Here is an 11,851-nt window from a genome sequence, read left to right on the forward strand (position 1 = left end):
GAGGATATCAAAAGCTGTACAGCAGAGTCTTAATCCAGCAAATGCTAATCCATCAGATCAAGGCGAGAGCACTCTGCACCACTTTGGCCTCAGTCCTGGAAAGAGCTCTAGTCCAAAAATCTGGGTTCCCAACAGCATGGTCTTTAGGGGGGTGTTACCATCCCCACACCATGGTGTGGGCCTCCCTATGGAGAACCAGATCTGTACAGAGGTACAGATCAGCTGTGCTGCCTTCATCACAGTGGAGCTACACTACTTTGACATGAAGTAAGAACACAGGCTTGTACATGACAATTCCAGCTTTTCAAGATGAATTAATAAACAAGAAAAAAAAATCAGATACCTAAGTATTATTTGTTTATTTGACTGTGGACATGAATAGCAATGCACAGACTTCCTGTGAAGTCGGTTGTCCTCCTCCCAGAAGATGAACCAAATTGACATAATGCTGTGCATTTGTGGTGCCTGTTCTTTATTCAACAAAAATCGTATGCAAGAAGCACTGACTGATTTGAAATAAGCTACAAATAAGTTAAATGCTAACTAATCACATTAGTGATTCTGTACTCCTATCTGCAAGCACTGATTGGTTTCTGACACAGGAAGCCATGGATCACACCGTGTACCTCTAGGGGGCTGACAGGCTCCTAAAAGGGATGTTTAATACTGTCTCTGCTGTGTACACTCTGTGCGGTCACTAACAGCAGGCATGGGGTTCTCTATTTGAAATATATTCATGAAAGGCAAAATAGGAGGAAAAACAACAAAACAGCTCCTTTGAGTGTTGCAACAGGAAACTGCTGCCCATCAGAAGTTAAAGTTGTAGTGTGAGAGTATGTGCTGCATGCCTGAGCCCATGAAAGCCGCCATCAATGTGTGCCTGCACAGAGCAGGCAGTGTAGCAGGTTCAACTAGAGCTGGCATCCCTATTTCTGTCAAAAACAAGCTGTCTTCCTACAGGTGCTGTGCTCACTTGACTTGAATCTAGGCTGCAAGAGGCAGTCAGTGTTTCTGACCTGGCTGGGGCACGCAGACCCATGTGCTTGAGGACTCAGAGCATCAGCACCGGGCAGGGTGGGGTTTGAGCTGTTGGCTCAGGGTCACACTTGCCCAGCTCCAGGGTAGTGAAGAGGACATGTCCTATGTCATCCTACATGAAGGGGAGTGCAAGCAGGTCTGAGAACATGCAGCTCTCCTTCTTCTCCAACTAACAGGAACTCTGGCATTCACACCATTGCAGCCTCTCTGGTTTTGTCCAGGTACATGGGAGCTGTCCCCTGTTCCCACCAGCTCCAGAAAATCAGGCTGCTGGGCTTTGGCTTCACCATGTCTTCAATTCACATGAAACATAGATTTAGATAGTTTTGGTGAAATTACTCAAATTTCAAGGCAGCTTTTGCAATCAGAAACTCCTTTCCCTAAACACTTTCCAGCAATCAGTTTACAACAGCATCATTTATCATCATTGCTTAATGATACATTAGTAATACTTCTGCCCTGGCAGTTAGGTTGTCTGTAGGAGCCATTACTGCCCTCTGGGCAGCTGCCAGACCCCACACTGCCTGGGCAGCTCTCCAGTTTCACTCCACTTGCTTCTGAGAGCTGCTTCAGGTATTTGAGCTAAGCCTTGCCTGCTGTGCTCACTTCTAAGGCTTTATACTTTCCCCGCTAGAGTGACCAACCACTAAAATAAACCTGACATGGCTTTTTATTTTTCCTTTTCTTTTTCTTGGGAAGCAATTTCAGCAGAATTTCACCTACTGCCTCACAAACACAATTATTTAACACAGCCTGGAACCTTAATCCTTCTGTTTGGGTTTGTTGTGGTTGTTTTTAATTTAGGTATCAATTCTGCTTTTTCTATTTTACAGATAAATTTGCCTCCAAAATCCAAATAGCCAAGTTAGCTCCTGTTATGGCAAAGGTGAGCTGCGCTGAATTTCTCTCTGCTCCCCAAATCTGGCTTTTCCCTTACTGGAGAATAACCAGGTGTCTCCTGGTCTCTGATAAGAAAGCAAGCTCTAAATCAACAGGTAGCAGTTAAGATAGGTGGCTCACTGATACTGCAACTTTCATGTTGCTTTTAATGACACGGACAGCCTTGACTTTCTGTGCTCCCTTTGCCAGGCCAAAAAGCAGCTGGGAGCCTGGAAAACCACAAATGATAAGAGGCCAGTACAAACACAGCACCTGCCTGCAAGTTTTGGCTGTGTCAGCTCTTGCAATCACAGCTGTATTGCTCAAAGGAATATGAAAAAGCTGGGCAAAAACTTTCTGACAACGTTTTCATGTCTGGAAATATCCTTTGGTCACAACCACAATGTCTGAAAATGTTCATTCTGAATAAATTTCTTCTGAAAAGCAAATGAAAATGAAGAATGTTAAGTTCTTAAGAAAGTTAAGTATGTTTCACTGTGGAAACATAACAGGCTGGAACATTTCAATTTGACATATTCAAATACTTTGAAATTAAAAATGCAACATAAGGAAATCAAAGTTATAAATGAAAAAAAAATGTATTTCAGATTATTTTATTCAATCCAGAACAGCAAAATAGTCCCAAAATTTAATATTAACAGAAACTCCAAAATTACATTTTATTATGGTTTTATTTTAAATTAGAAAATCCTGGGGAGCAGCTCTAAAGCTGGCAGTTGGTAACCTCTCTGCAAAAAATTAGGAATACATTTCTCTTTTATTGCTTTTGATCAGTCTGCTTTCCCCTTGAACACATAAGGGGACATTTAAATTGTAAGTTTTTAACAGAAAACTTAAAGGTAATTTTAGATGGAGAAGCAATGTAAGATCAGGGTATGATTTTTCTCATTGTATTTACTTAGATTACTGAGTTAGTAAAACAGGACACCCGAGGTAAAGGTACAGCATGTCAACACATTTGAAGTATAGCAGCTTCAAACTGTCTCTAAATTACCTCCTCCTCATGGAATTTGCCTTTATTTTCCAGTGCCTGGAGAAAAAAAATGAAATTCAATAACAATTGAATTTCATTCAGTAAGTGGTAAAAAGCAATAAAATGAACCCTGCAAAATTGAACTAAGATAAGATAACTTGTATGTTAATACATTTATGGACTCTCATACTCAAGGCTTCATAGCAAAGCACCCTTTGCATAAAACATCTTAGCCGGGAAGAGTCACATCTACCTTTACCCCGAGGACGTCAGTGCAGGTGCTTGCATTGATCCCAGCAGCAGTGGAACAGCTGAGGTAATAAAATCAGCAGGCAGAAACAAAACTGGTACTTAATCACGTAACTCTGCTGAAATTTGATGAAGGCTGCTGCATGTGACCAGGTCACTAAGTGGATGCTGCAGGCAGGGACCCATACTACCTGCAAGTCATGGTATGGAAGAGAATTTAAACATTCTGAGATTTGTGCCATTTTTCATACCGCCTCCACCCCACCACTCATCTGACCTGCTGCTCTTGTGAGTTACCGTTCAGTAAGGAAGAGAGGCAAGTTGAAACACTGCACCTTCAGATGCACAGATCTGGCTGGCTGGCTGGGGAGCTGTGCACCCAAGGGATGCCCCAACCCACCTTTCACCCCGTCTTTATGGTCCTAGAAAAGCATAAATGATGAAAACCAGCCCATTCTGGTTCTTATGCACAGGCAGCAGGTCTCTCCAAGGCCCTTGTTTGGTGCTTTTCACTCCTGGGAAGCAAGCAGGGAGAGAGCCCAGCCTTCCTGGGTAGAAGGATGGTCCAGATAAAAAAAAAAAAACACATTACTGACAACATCTGAGGCCTTGCAGTCAGGCTGGGAATCTTTTTTAGAAATTACTTTTAAGCCTCCAGCTTACCCCTTCCCAATGCTGCACCATTTTGCTTGCACCATGGCCGTGATGACTGCCGCCCATCCCTGCTTCACCTTGAGTGTGGGCAGGGAAAGAGCACTGAGTAACTGGACCATAAGGCAGCAAGTCCAGGTTTGGATTTTGATGCCTTACAAATTCTGCCACCTCACCAGCACACCAGGTGCTGGCTCCCAGTTTTTCTCACCCCCTTGGGTCACAGCTATTTGAATTATATCCTCCAGGTTTTCTCTGATTCACATCACAGACACAGGGAATGGTTCCTGCCCATCAGCGGTTTGGTGGGTTATGAGAAACCCCAACAGACCAAGAGACCTCCAAGGGCTGCTGCTTCTGGTACCTCTAATGCCTGACAGCTTAGTCCCTGGGCATTTCACTGCCAAGTTAAAAAATTCATTCATCACTTGAACTTAAAATAGTAGATTTTCAAACGTTAAAAATATTTCTGCATAAGGACCTACCTCTATAACTAAAACCTAGTCGTATTCAAGCCTGAAAGGGAATTCAAGTGCTTACTTTTAGGCAAAAGCAAGCCTGGGAAAATTCAGGGATCAGACAAAACCAAACCCTCATGAAAAATTATGGTGACAAAATACAGGCGTTCTAGTTTATCAGCCTGCACTCAAGTGGCTGCAGACGGCAAAAGAATTAGCCCCGGGAGACCACGAGCACTGGATCTCTCGGTTCGAGCCCTGGGATGGGAGCACCAGGATCCGCAGCCTGGCAAAGCGCAAGGCCGGCAATTCCACTGTGTGATGGCACTGCGAATGCTGCCAGAGGGCTCCTTTGCTGGTGGGGATGAGGTGAGGCACGATCCACAGCCTACAGCTTTTGCCATCGCCACAACAGGGCTCCCCCACCGGGAGCCGGTTCTCTGCCGGCGTTTCCTCCGCCGCCCCACTTGCGGGAGCGAGTCCCGCCAGCACCGAACTGCAGCCCTACCCGGACCCACCGACAGCAACGGGCACCCGGGAGCGGCCCAGCCCCACCGGGGACCCGGTCACCGAGCACAGGCAGTTCCGCAGCCTTCCCCCGCCCGCCACCTCCCTCCACTCCCGCCACAACCTTTCCGGCCCTGCCAGCGCCAGGGCCGGTGGCACGTGCCACCGCAGCACCAGGCGCGCAAGGGCGAGCCCCTCCCACCGCCCCGAGCGCAGCGCTACTGAGTGAGTCACCGCCACGTGTGTACTGCGGACCGCGGCCGGCCCGTCCCCGCGGAGCACTGCCCGCGAGCGCAGCGCGGGCCGGGCCGGGGAAGGGTGACACTTCAACGGTGGCTCCAAAATGGAGGTGAGGAGAGGGAGAAAGGGCGGGGAAGGACAAGAAGGAGCAGCCTCGGGGTCGGTGCCAGCCCCACCTCACCGCGGGGCCCGGGACCGCAGGCGCTCCCCCCTCATGCAGAGCAGGAGGTAGGCCTCATGGCTGAGGACTGCTTTGATGGCGCTGCAGCAGACCACGCTGTTGTTCATCTGGTATCACTGCCCGTTGCTGGCCTGCAGGAGAAGACAGAATGGGGTAGGGCTGTGTCCAGGGCCTCTCCCGGCCCGAAGACCAGAAGCAACAGCACCCATCGGCAGAGCTCCGCTGGCCAAAGCCCGCAGCAGCCCAGGACAGGCAAGAGGACTCTGCAGAAGCACTTCCTGCAGCGGAGAACAGCCTGTACCCCCCATCCCTACAGTGCTCCCAACCGTGCACATCTGCTGAACACCTTCCCGCAGCCAGCAATGACCCAGCGGCACCCACCAGCCCCCAGCCCAGAGTGCACTGTGCTCACCTTCACATAACAATAGTAGTGCCCCATCTGGCAGCTGTACACAGTGTACCAGCACTGCACACAGCCCACACGTGACAGGACCCCTGCTGTTCTCAGACGTGTATGGGTGGATGTTCAGGACCTCAGAATATGCCACAGCCTGCAGAGGAACAGAGGGTGTCTCAGGGGCCTGCACAGCAGATGAGTTTCTTGCTAGAGCAGGAGCAGCTCAGGTGTCCTGCGAATCCATTTCTTAAGGGAGAGGGACCTGCTCTCCCCAGGCAGACGTCACCATGAGGAAGGTGCCAGGACGTGCTCCCAGGGCACGGCTGGGCAACGGCAGCAACGCCACTTCCCACCCTGCTGCTGGGGCCAGGAGGCAGTGCCTGCGCTGAGCTGCAGCCTGGTATCTGCTGACGCTGCGGAAACAGGCAAAGTGAGCACAAGGAAGAAGTTCATCCTCCAAGGCAGATCTCGTGCCCCAAAAGACACTGTCAGGACTAACAATGTCATGAGGGTGCAGGGTGCATGGGCATACTGGGGCCTGTACTGGGCAGGGAGGAGCTAGGGGTAAATATTTATGCCAGCTGCAAAGTTTTTCGCACCTCAGGCACGACCCTGTGCCTCCACCCTGGAGAGCTGGTGGCTTGTCTGCCCTAATGGCCCTTTGGAGCACTGGTGTGCAGTCTCTGGTGTTTACAGGTCTATGCAGCTGCCTGGTGCTGCTCATTTTCTTCCTCGTCCACTTCTTTTACCTCCGTGTGGCAGAGGCAGACTCCCAGTCTGGGTGGGCGCAGGGGGGTGACATGAGCCAGCTCTCCACGGCCTGTGAGCCCGGCACCTCCAAATCACGGCTGGGACCTGCTGCCTCCGGCCCCTCCAGGGACTCCAAGGCCTCAGCAGCGAGAGAAGTCTCTTCTTCTTCTTGGGTGGGATGGAGACCTCCTCCTTGACCGCTGGAGCACCAAGGCTGCTGCCTGCCTCGTGCCGCCTCTTCTTTGTGAAGGAGCCAATGATGACCGGGCTGGGCCCCTCCCTGCTGCAGAGAGAAAGGTGGTGTGAGGGGTGGTGATGGACCAGCACTGTCCAAGGGGGAGGCTGGGTGCCGAGGGGCTGGGCTGTGGCTGCGGCAGTCCACAAGGCTTTCACCACAGGCTTCCACGGCCTCACACTCTAGCATGGAACAGATCGAAAAGCCCTCCCGTGTTGTGGCTTTCCGCCTGCCTCCCACCAGCACATCAGCAGCTCGGTTCCTGCCCACAGCCCCGCACACACCCTGCGCACAGGTAGGAGTTCTCCACACCCAGTAGGTCCGGCTTCACAAACAGCTCCAGCACCTCCCGTAGGTCTCTGGCTTGCTGCAAGGATGGAGGAGAGGTCAGCGCGCAGGTTACCTGGCCAGGCCACAGCCTGGCTCCCTACCGAGACACCGGCCCCAGGAGAGCAGGAGCACCAGGTCCCCGGCCCGCTGCAGTACCCATATCTCCAGTGTCAGGTCCAGGAAAGGGACATACGTGTCCGAGACTCTCTTGCACGCCAAACACTCCATTGCAAAGGAAAGAGCAATGAGCACACCCTGGCACACCGACCTGCACCCGTCGCCACCCAGCACAGCCCAGGAACTGCCTCCCCCTCTCCGGGTTCGAGCTCTGGGACGGGAGCACAAGGATGAGCAGCCTGGCACACGGGAAGGCTGCCAATTCCACTGCGTGCTGGCACAGCAGGTGTTGCCAGGGGGGTCATTTCCTGGTGGCGATGTGCTGGGGATCTACAGCTGACAGCTCTTGCCGTCACCACAAGAGGGCTCCTGACCCACAGGTCCCACGGGACTGACCATCTGCAGCTCTGGATCATGTCCATGTGCTCAGTGATTTTCCCAAAGCATTTTAACTGCAAGGCTCCTGGCAAAGCAACAGCCCCAAGTGACTGCAGGCCCAGGGCCTGGCACCGAGCACTCACCGTGGGATCGCAGGTAGCCACCAAAGATCTGGTGGACCAGTGTTGTTGCCTGGGTCTTGCAATCCAACCTTGAAACAGCAGCACCGGGTCTCACACCGTCCCTGCCCTATGGCCGTCCTGCCACTGCCACGGTGTCCTCAGCACAAGCTCGTGGCTGGAGCTCAGAGCTGGGCACTGCAGGGGCAACACAGCTTCCTGGGGCAAGGGCCCAGGAACACAAGTGCTGCCTGGGGAACACACTGACCCCACAGTCCCCTCCAGCAAGGCAGGGAACCAGCAGAGAAGAGCAGGGACAGCCCATCAGAGGGATGCCCCACGTACCTTTTGCAGCCACTCAGGCAGGACTTCTGCATAGCGTTGATGGTATAACGCAGGAATTCATGCACATCCTCCAGCTGTACAAAGCGCATGTGCCCAGTGATCTCTTCAGGACAGGGACGAATCAACCCCAGCACATGCTGTGAGAGACAGACCCGACCTCCTTCAGTGGCCCCAGGGTTTGAGCCCCCTCAAACCAAAGCAGACAGCAGACTCATGTCAGCCACAGGGGAACCCCACACACAGCCCATGAGGTCACCATGTCCCTGCAGGCTCCGTGCGTTCTCCTGGTCTCATCTCAAAGGTTCTGCTCACACATCACTCCCTGCTCTCCAGCATGGCTATGGGAGGAGGGGAAGTACAGTGGAGTCATTCTTACCCTTGAGGTCTCGGACAAAGGCTGTTGGCTCTATCACGCTCCCACTGTTCTCAAAAGCCTGAGCCACGTGGTTCTGCATGATGCATATCATGCAGAAGCTGCCTTGGTCACCTGTGGCAGAGGAGAAGATGACAGGAGGTTGGGGACAAACACAGTAGAGGTCAAAACAGTACAGGAGACGGGGCAGTACAGTACAGGTCGGAGCAATGCCCACCCCATTGCCTTTCAAAGCCCACATCAACAGCATCTCCTGCCTGTACGCAGCCTTCTGCCCTCATGCAGGCAGGGGCTGTTTGGGACGTCCAGTTCAGTCCCCACGAAGCCAGCAGACCCCGCGGGAGCCATCTTAGCCTTGGCTACAACCACCATGGACACAAGTGTCCCCAGACACAAGGATGTAAAGCTCAGGGATGCTGCTATGGCTGGGAAAAAGGAGCTATACACAGGAGCAGCATCTCCATGGAGAAGTGGCAGGAGGGAGCAGAGAAGGTTCATCCTGACACCCACATGGCCCTTGCCAGAGCCACGTGTGCTGAGATACTGAGCCCAGCGCGGGGAGCAGGGGCCTGCCAGCACAGCCAGCTGCCGCGCCAGGCCCCACTACTCACAGGTGCAGCGGTGCTCCTTGGAAAGCAGGTAGTTGGGGAGCGGCGGGGTGTACGTCAGGCACTGCACAGTGGAGTTAAGGAAATGTGTTCCCGAGGTTACGCAGTCCCACGCCAATTGGGAGCACCCGCTGCCACTCCATGGATAGGCACTCCATGGGGAAGAGCACCTTCTGGGGCAAAGGGATCCCGTCCCTTGGGCCCACCTGGGCATCGCTGCTCTCCATAGGATGAGGAATGGTGGGTGAGCTGTGCAGTGTGGGCTGCGGTTGTGCCCACTGAGCCCCCAGTACTTACTCTGCTTGACCTGCTGCTCCTCCTCGGGGCCGCACTGGGGTCCGGCAGCCTTGGCAGGGGAGTTCCTGCACCCTAACTTGCTGCAGATCTTCTGCAGCTTCTTGAAGAAGCACCAGTAGGGAAGTTCACTCTTGGCCTTCTGCGGCAGCACCTTCTTGGCAGCCTGAGCCAGCAGATTGGCCACCTTCCCTTTCCCGCTTATCTCCCACCGGGCCCGCTTCATCATCTTCCGCATCTTCTCCATGACTGGCATGGTGAGGCCTAGCGGTCTCAACTGCAGGGAGAGGCAGGCAATTGAGTGGGGGACACTGGGCCGTTCTGTTCCTATCACAGGACCGCGTGTTGCCAGCAGAACAGCACACGGCCTGGGCTGGCCCTGCCACCGCGGCAGGCACCAGCCCGACACCAGCCCAGCTCCGACCTGTGTTTCCCGCCTCACGCCCCTGCACACACTGCACAACGTGCGCCAGATGCACGTGTCCTGAAGAGCAGGCGCTGCTGTTATCGCATCCAATGAACAGCGCCCAACCCTCGGGGTCTGGCCAGCGACAGGCGCCCAACCCTCAGGGTCCGCCCCGTCAACCGCTTCCACCCCTCGAAGTCCGCTCTCCGCATTCCTCCAGTCAGCCGCGTTGAACCGATGACTCTGCCTGATCAACCGTGTGCTGAAGCCGCGGGAAGGAAGCTTATGCTCCGCCTCCATGGCCCGCCCGGCTCCGGGCGAGAGAGCTGAGCTAAGGTTGTGCCTGCATCGCTTATATAATGCCGGGGGACAGTGCTTTGACAAGCGGGCTTTGTGGTGTGCCTGTTGCTGCCTGGTGCTGCTCATTTTCTTCCTCATCCACTTTTCCCTCCTTGCGGCAGAGGCAGACTCCCAGTCTGGGTGGGCACAGGGGGGTGACATGAGCCAGCTCTCCAGGGCCTGCGAGCCCAGCGCCTCCCAATCACGGCTGGGACCTGCTGCCTCCGGCCCCTCAGGGACTCCAAGGCCTCAGCAGCGAGAGAAGTCTCTTCTTCTTCTTCTTCTTCTCGGGTGGGACAGAGACCTCCTCCTCGACCACTGGAGCACCAAGGCTGCTGCCTGCCTCGTGCCCCCTCTTCTTTGTGAAGGAGCCAGTGATGACCGGGCTGGGCCCCTCCCTGCTGCAGAGAAAGGTGGTGATGTACCAGCACTGTCCAGGGGGGAGGCTGGGTGCCGAGAGGCTGGGCTGGGGCTGAGGCAGTCCAGAGCAGGGGAGCCAGATGCCGAAATCACCCCGAGCCGGCGCCGAGGCCAGAGGTGCCTCGACGAGCCCCCCAAGGCTGCAGATGTCCTGGCCACAGCGCAAGAGACGGGCAGCGATGGGCACTGCTCACCTGCACGTGCCCAAAGGCAGCAGAGGCGAGCTGGGGCAGCTGCTGTTCAGTGGGAAGCTGCTGCCAACGGCTTGCGCGCGAGGCCGTGCGTGGTGGTCACTCCTGTGCAGCTTCCTGCCCTGCGGGGACTGACACACATAAAGACTTGGTGAGCTGAAGAAAAGAGGTTTCCATCAGCCAAGAGGGGAAAACCAAAAGGGGAGCCCAGGCACAGGGGGAGGGAAGCAGGGTGGTGGAAGAGGAATCAGAAGTGCTTTTACGTAGGAGCACCAAGGAAAAAAAAAGCAAGGAAGTTTCAAGACCTGAAGCCCCTGTGCCCGGTGCTGAGACCCGGCTGCACCGCTGTGCCCAGAGGGCAGCTCTGAGCTCTCCTGCTCCCACTCTCCCCAGGGAGGGCTGGCAAGGCTGCCCCGTGTCCTCAGCAAGGCAAGAACCATCTCTCCTGCATCACTCATGGGAACAGCAGCAGCTCTGCCCTCCCTCCACAGCCTGGGCTGGGGCTCTCTCCACCCTCTCTGGCCAGGCAGGATCCCCAGCACTGGCTCTGCACTTGCTGCCAGCATGAGCCTTGCTTCAGAAGACACAAGGCACCTGCTGAAGGCCCCAGGCAGAAGCTCAGGCTCACCTTTCCGGCAGAGAGCGCCAGCTTCTTGGCCGGTGGTGGTGGTGTGCTGCTGCTCTGCCCACAGCAGCACTGGCCAACCAGGGCGATTTCACCTTCATGCGCCTGATGGTTGTGGGGGCAGCCGGCGTGACACTGGGGACGTCGGTGCCACAGTCTGTCTCCCAAGAGGTGCTGGAGCTGCTGGTTCTGCTCCCGGCCTCCTGGGAAACTGTGTCCAGCTTCCCCACTGCAGCAGGCGCTGGGCTGGCAGCACTGCCGCTTCCCGAGTCCTCCCCCGAGTCACAGGCTCTATGCCCAGTGCTCCCAGGCTGCTGGGTGAGGCCCAACAGCACTGGGGATGTGGCCTGGGCAGGTAACGTCCTTTCCTCCCAGGAGCTCTGCTGAGGATGATCTGCTTCAGCTGAGCTTGCTCTGCTGGTGATGCTGGAGCCCAGGGGTGACGTGGACCTGGGAGGCTCTGGGCTCTGGGCTGTGGCACTGGGCAGCACTGTGCCCACACAGGTGGCTTTGAAGGCTGCTTCGGTTGGCAGTGATGTAACGGGCAGCTTCCCTGGGGAGGGGCTGTTCCACAGCTCTGGTTCCATACCCAATGTGCTGCGGTCCATGGGAACCCCAACCACCTCCAGCCCTGGTGTCCTCTTCTCTGGACACTCGCTGCAACCCTGGACAAAGAAAGAGGGAGAAGTTCAGGGAGGAGAGAATTCAAGGACCCAGGGGCACAAAG

At 54.8% G+C, this 11,851-nt stretch overlaps 1 protein-coding gene and 1 long non-coding RNA gene across 2 annotated transcripts; both read right to left on the bottom strand.

The window, feature by feature from the left end:
- Nucleotides 1–1,113: 1,113 nt before the first annotated feature.
- On the bottom strand, nt 1,114–3,884 carry LOC130609979 (uncharacterized). Its single transcript, XR_008974930.1, has 3 exons — nt 3,632–3,884; nt 2,933–2,968; nt 1,114–1,330 (listed from the first exon to the last, which is right to left on the bottom strand). It is a non-coding gene; the product is annotated as an uncharacterized LOC130609979 (long non-coding RNA).
- A 1,426-nt stretch (nt 3,885–5,310) lies between these two features.
- LOC130609917 (ubiquitin carboxyl-terminal hydrolase 36-like) lies at nt 5,311–9,849 on the bottom strand. The gene is given in 13 exon segments (XM_057429357.1): nt 5,311–5,328; nt 5,659–5,748; nt 5,881–6,007; nt 6,430–6,627; nt 6,864–6,946; nt 7,066–7,131; nt 7,537–7,615; nt 7,869–7,971; nt 8,245–8,355; nt 8,853–8,935; nt 8,937–9,068; nt 9,143–9,420; nt 9,676–9,849. Coding segments are annotated over 13 exon segments (1,542 nt in total).
- Nucleotides 9,850–11,851: the final 2,002 nt, after the last annotated feature.

Source organism: Pezoporus wallicus, unplaced genomic scaffold (genome assembly GCF_028554395.1).
Source record: "Pezoporus wallicus isolate ANWC-B61680 ecotype Strahan unplaced genomic scaffold, APGP_CSIRO_Pwel_v1 contig_5069, whole genome shotgun sequence".
NCBI lineage: Eukaryota > Metazoa > Chordata > Aves > Psittaciformes > Psittacidae > Pezoporus > Pezoporus wallicus.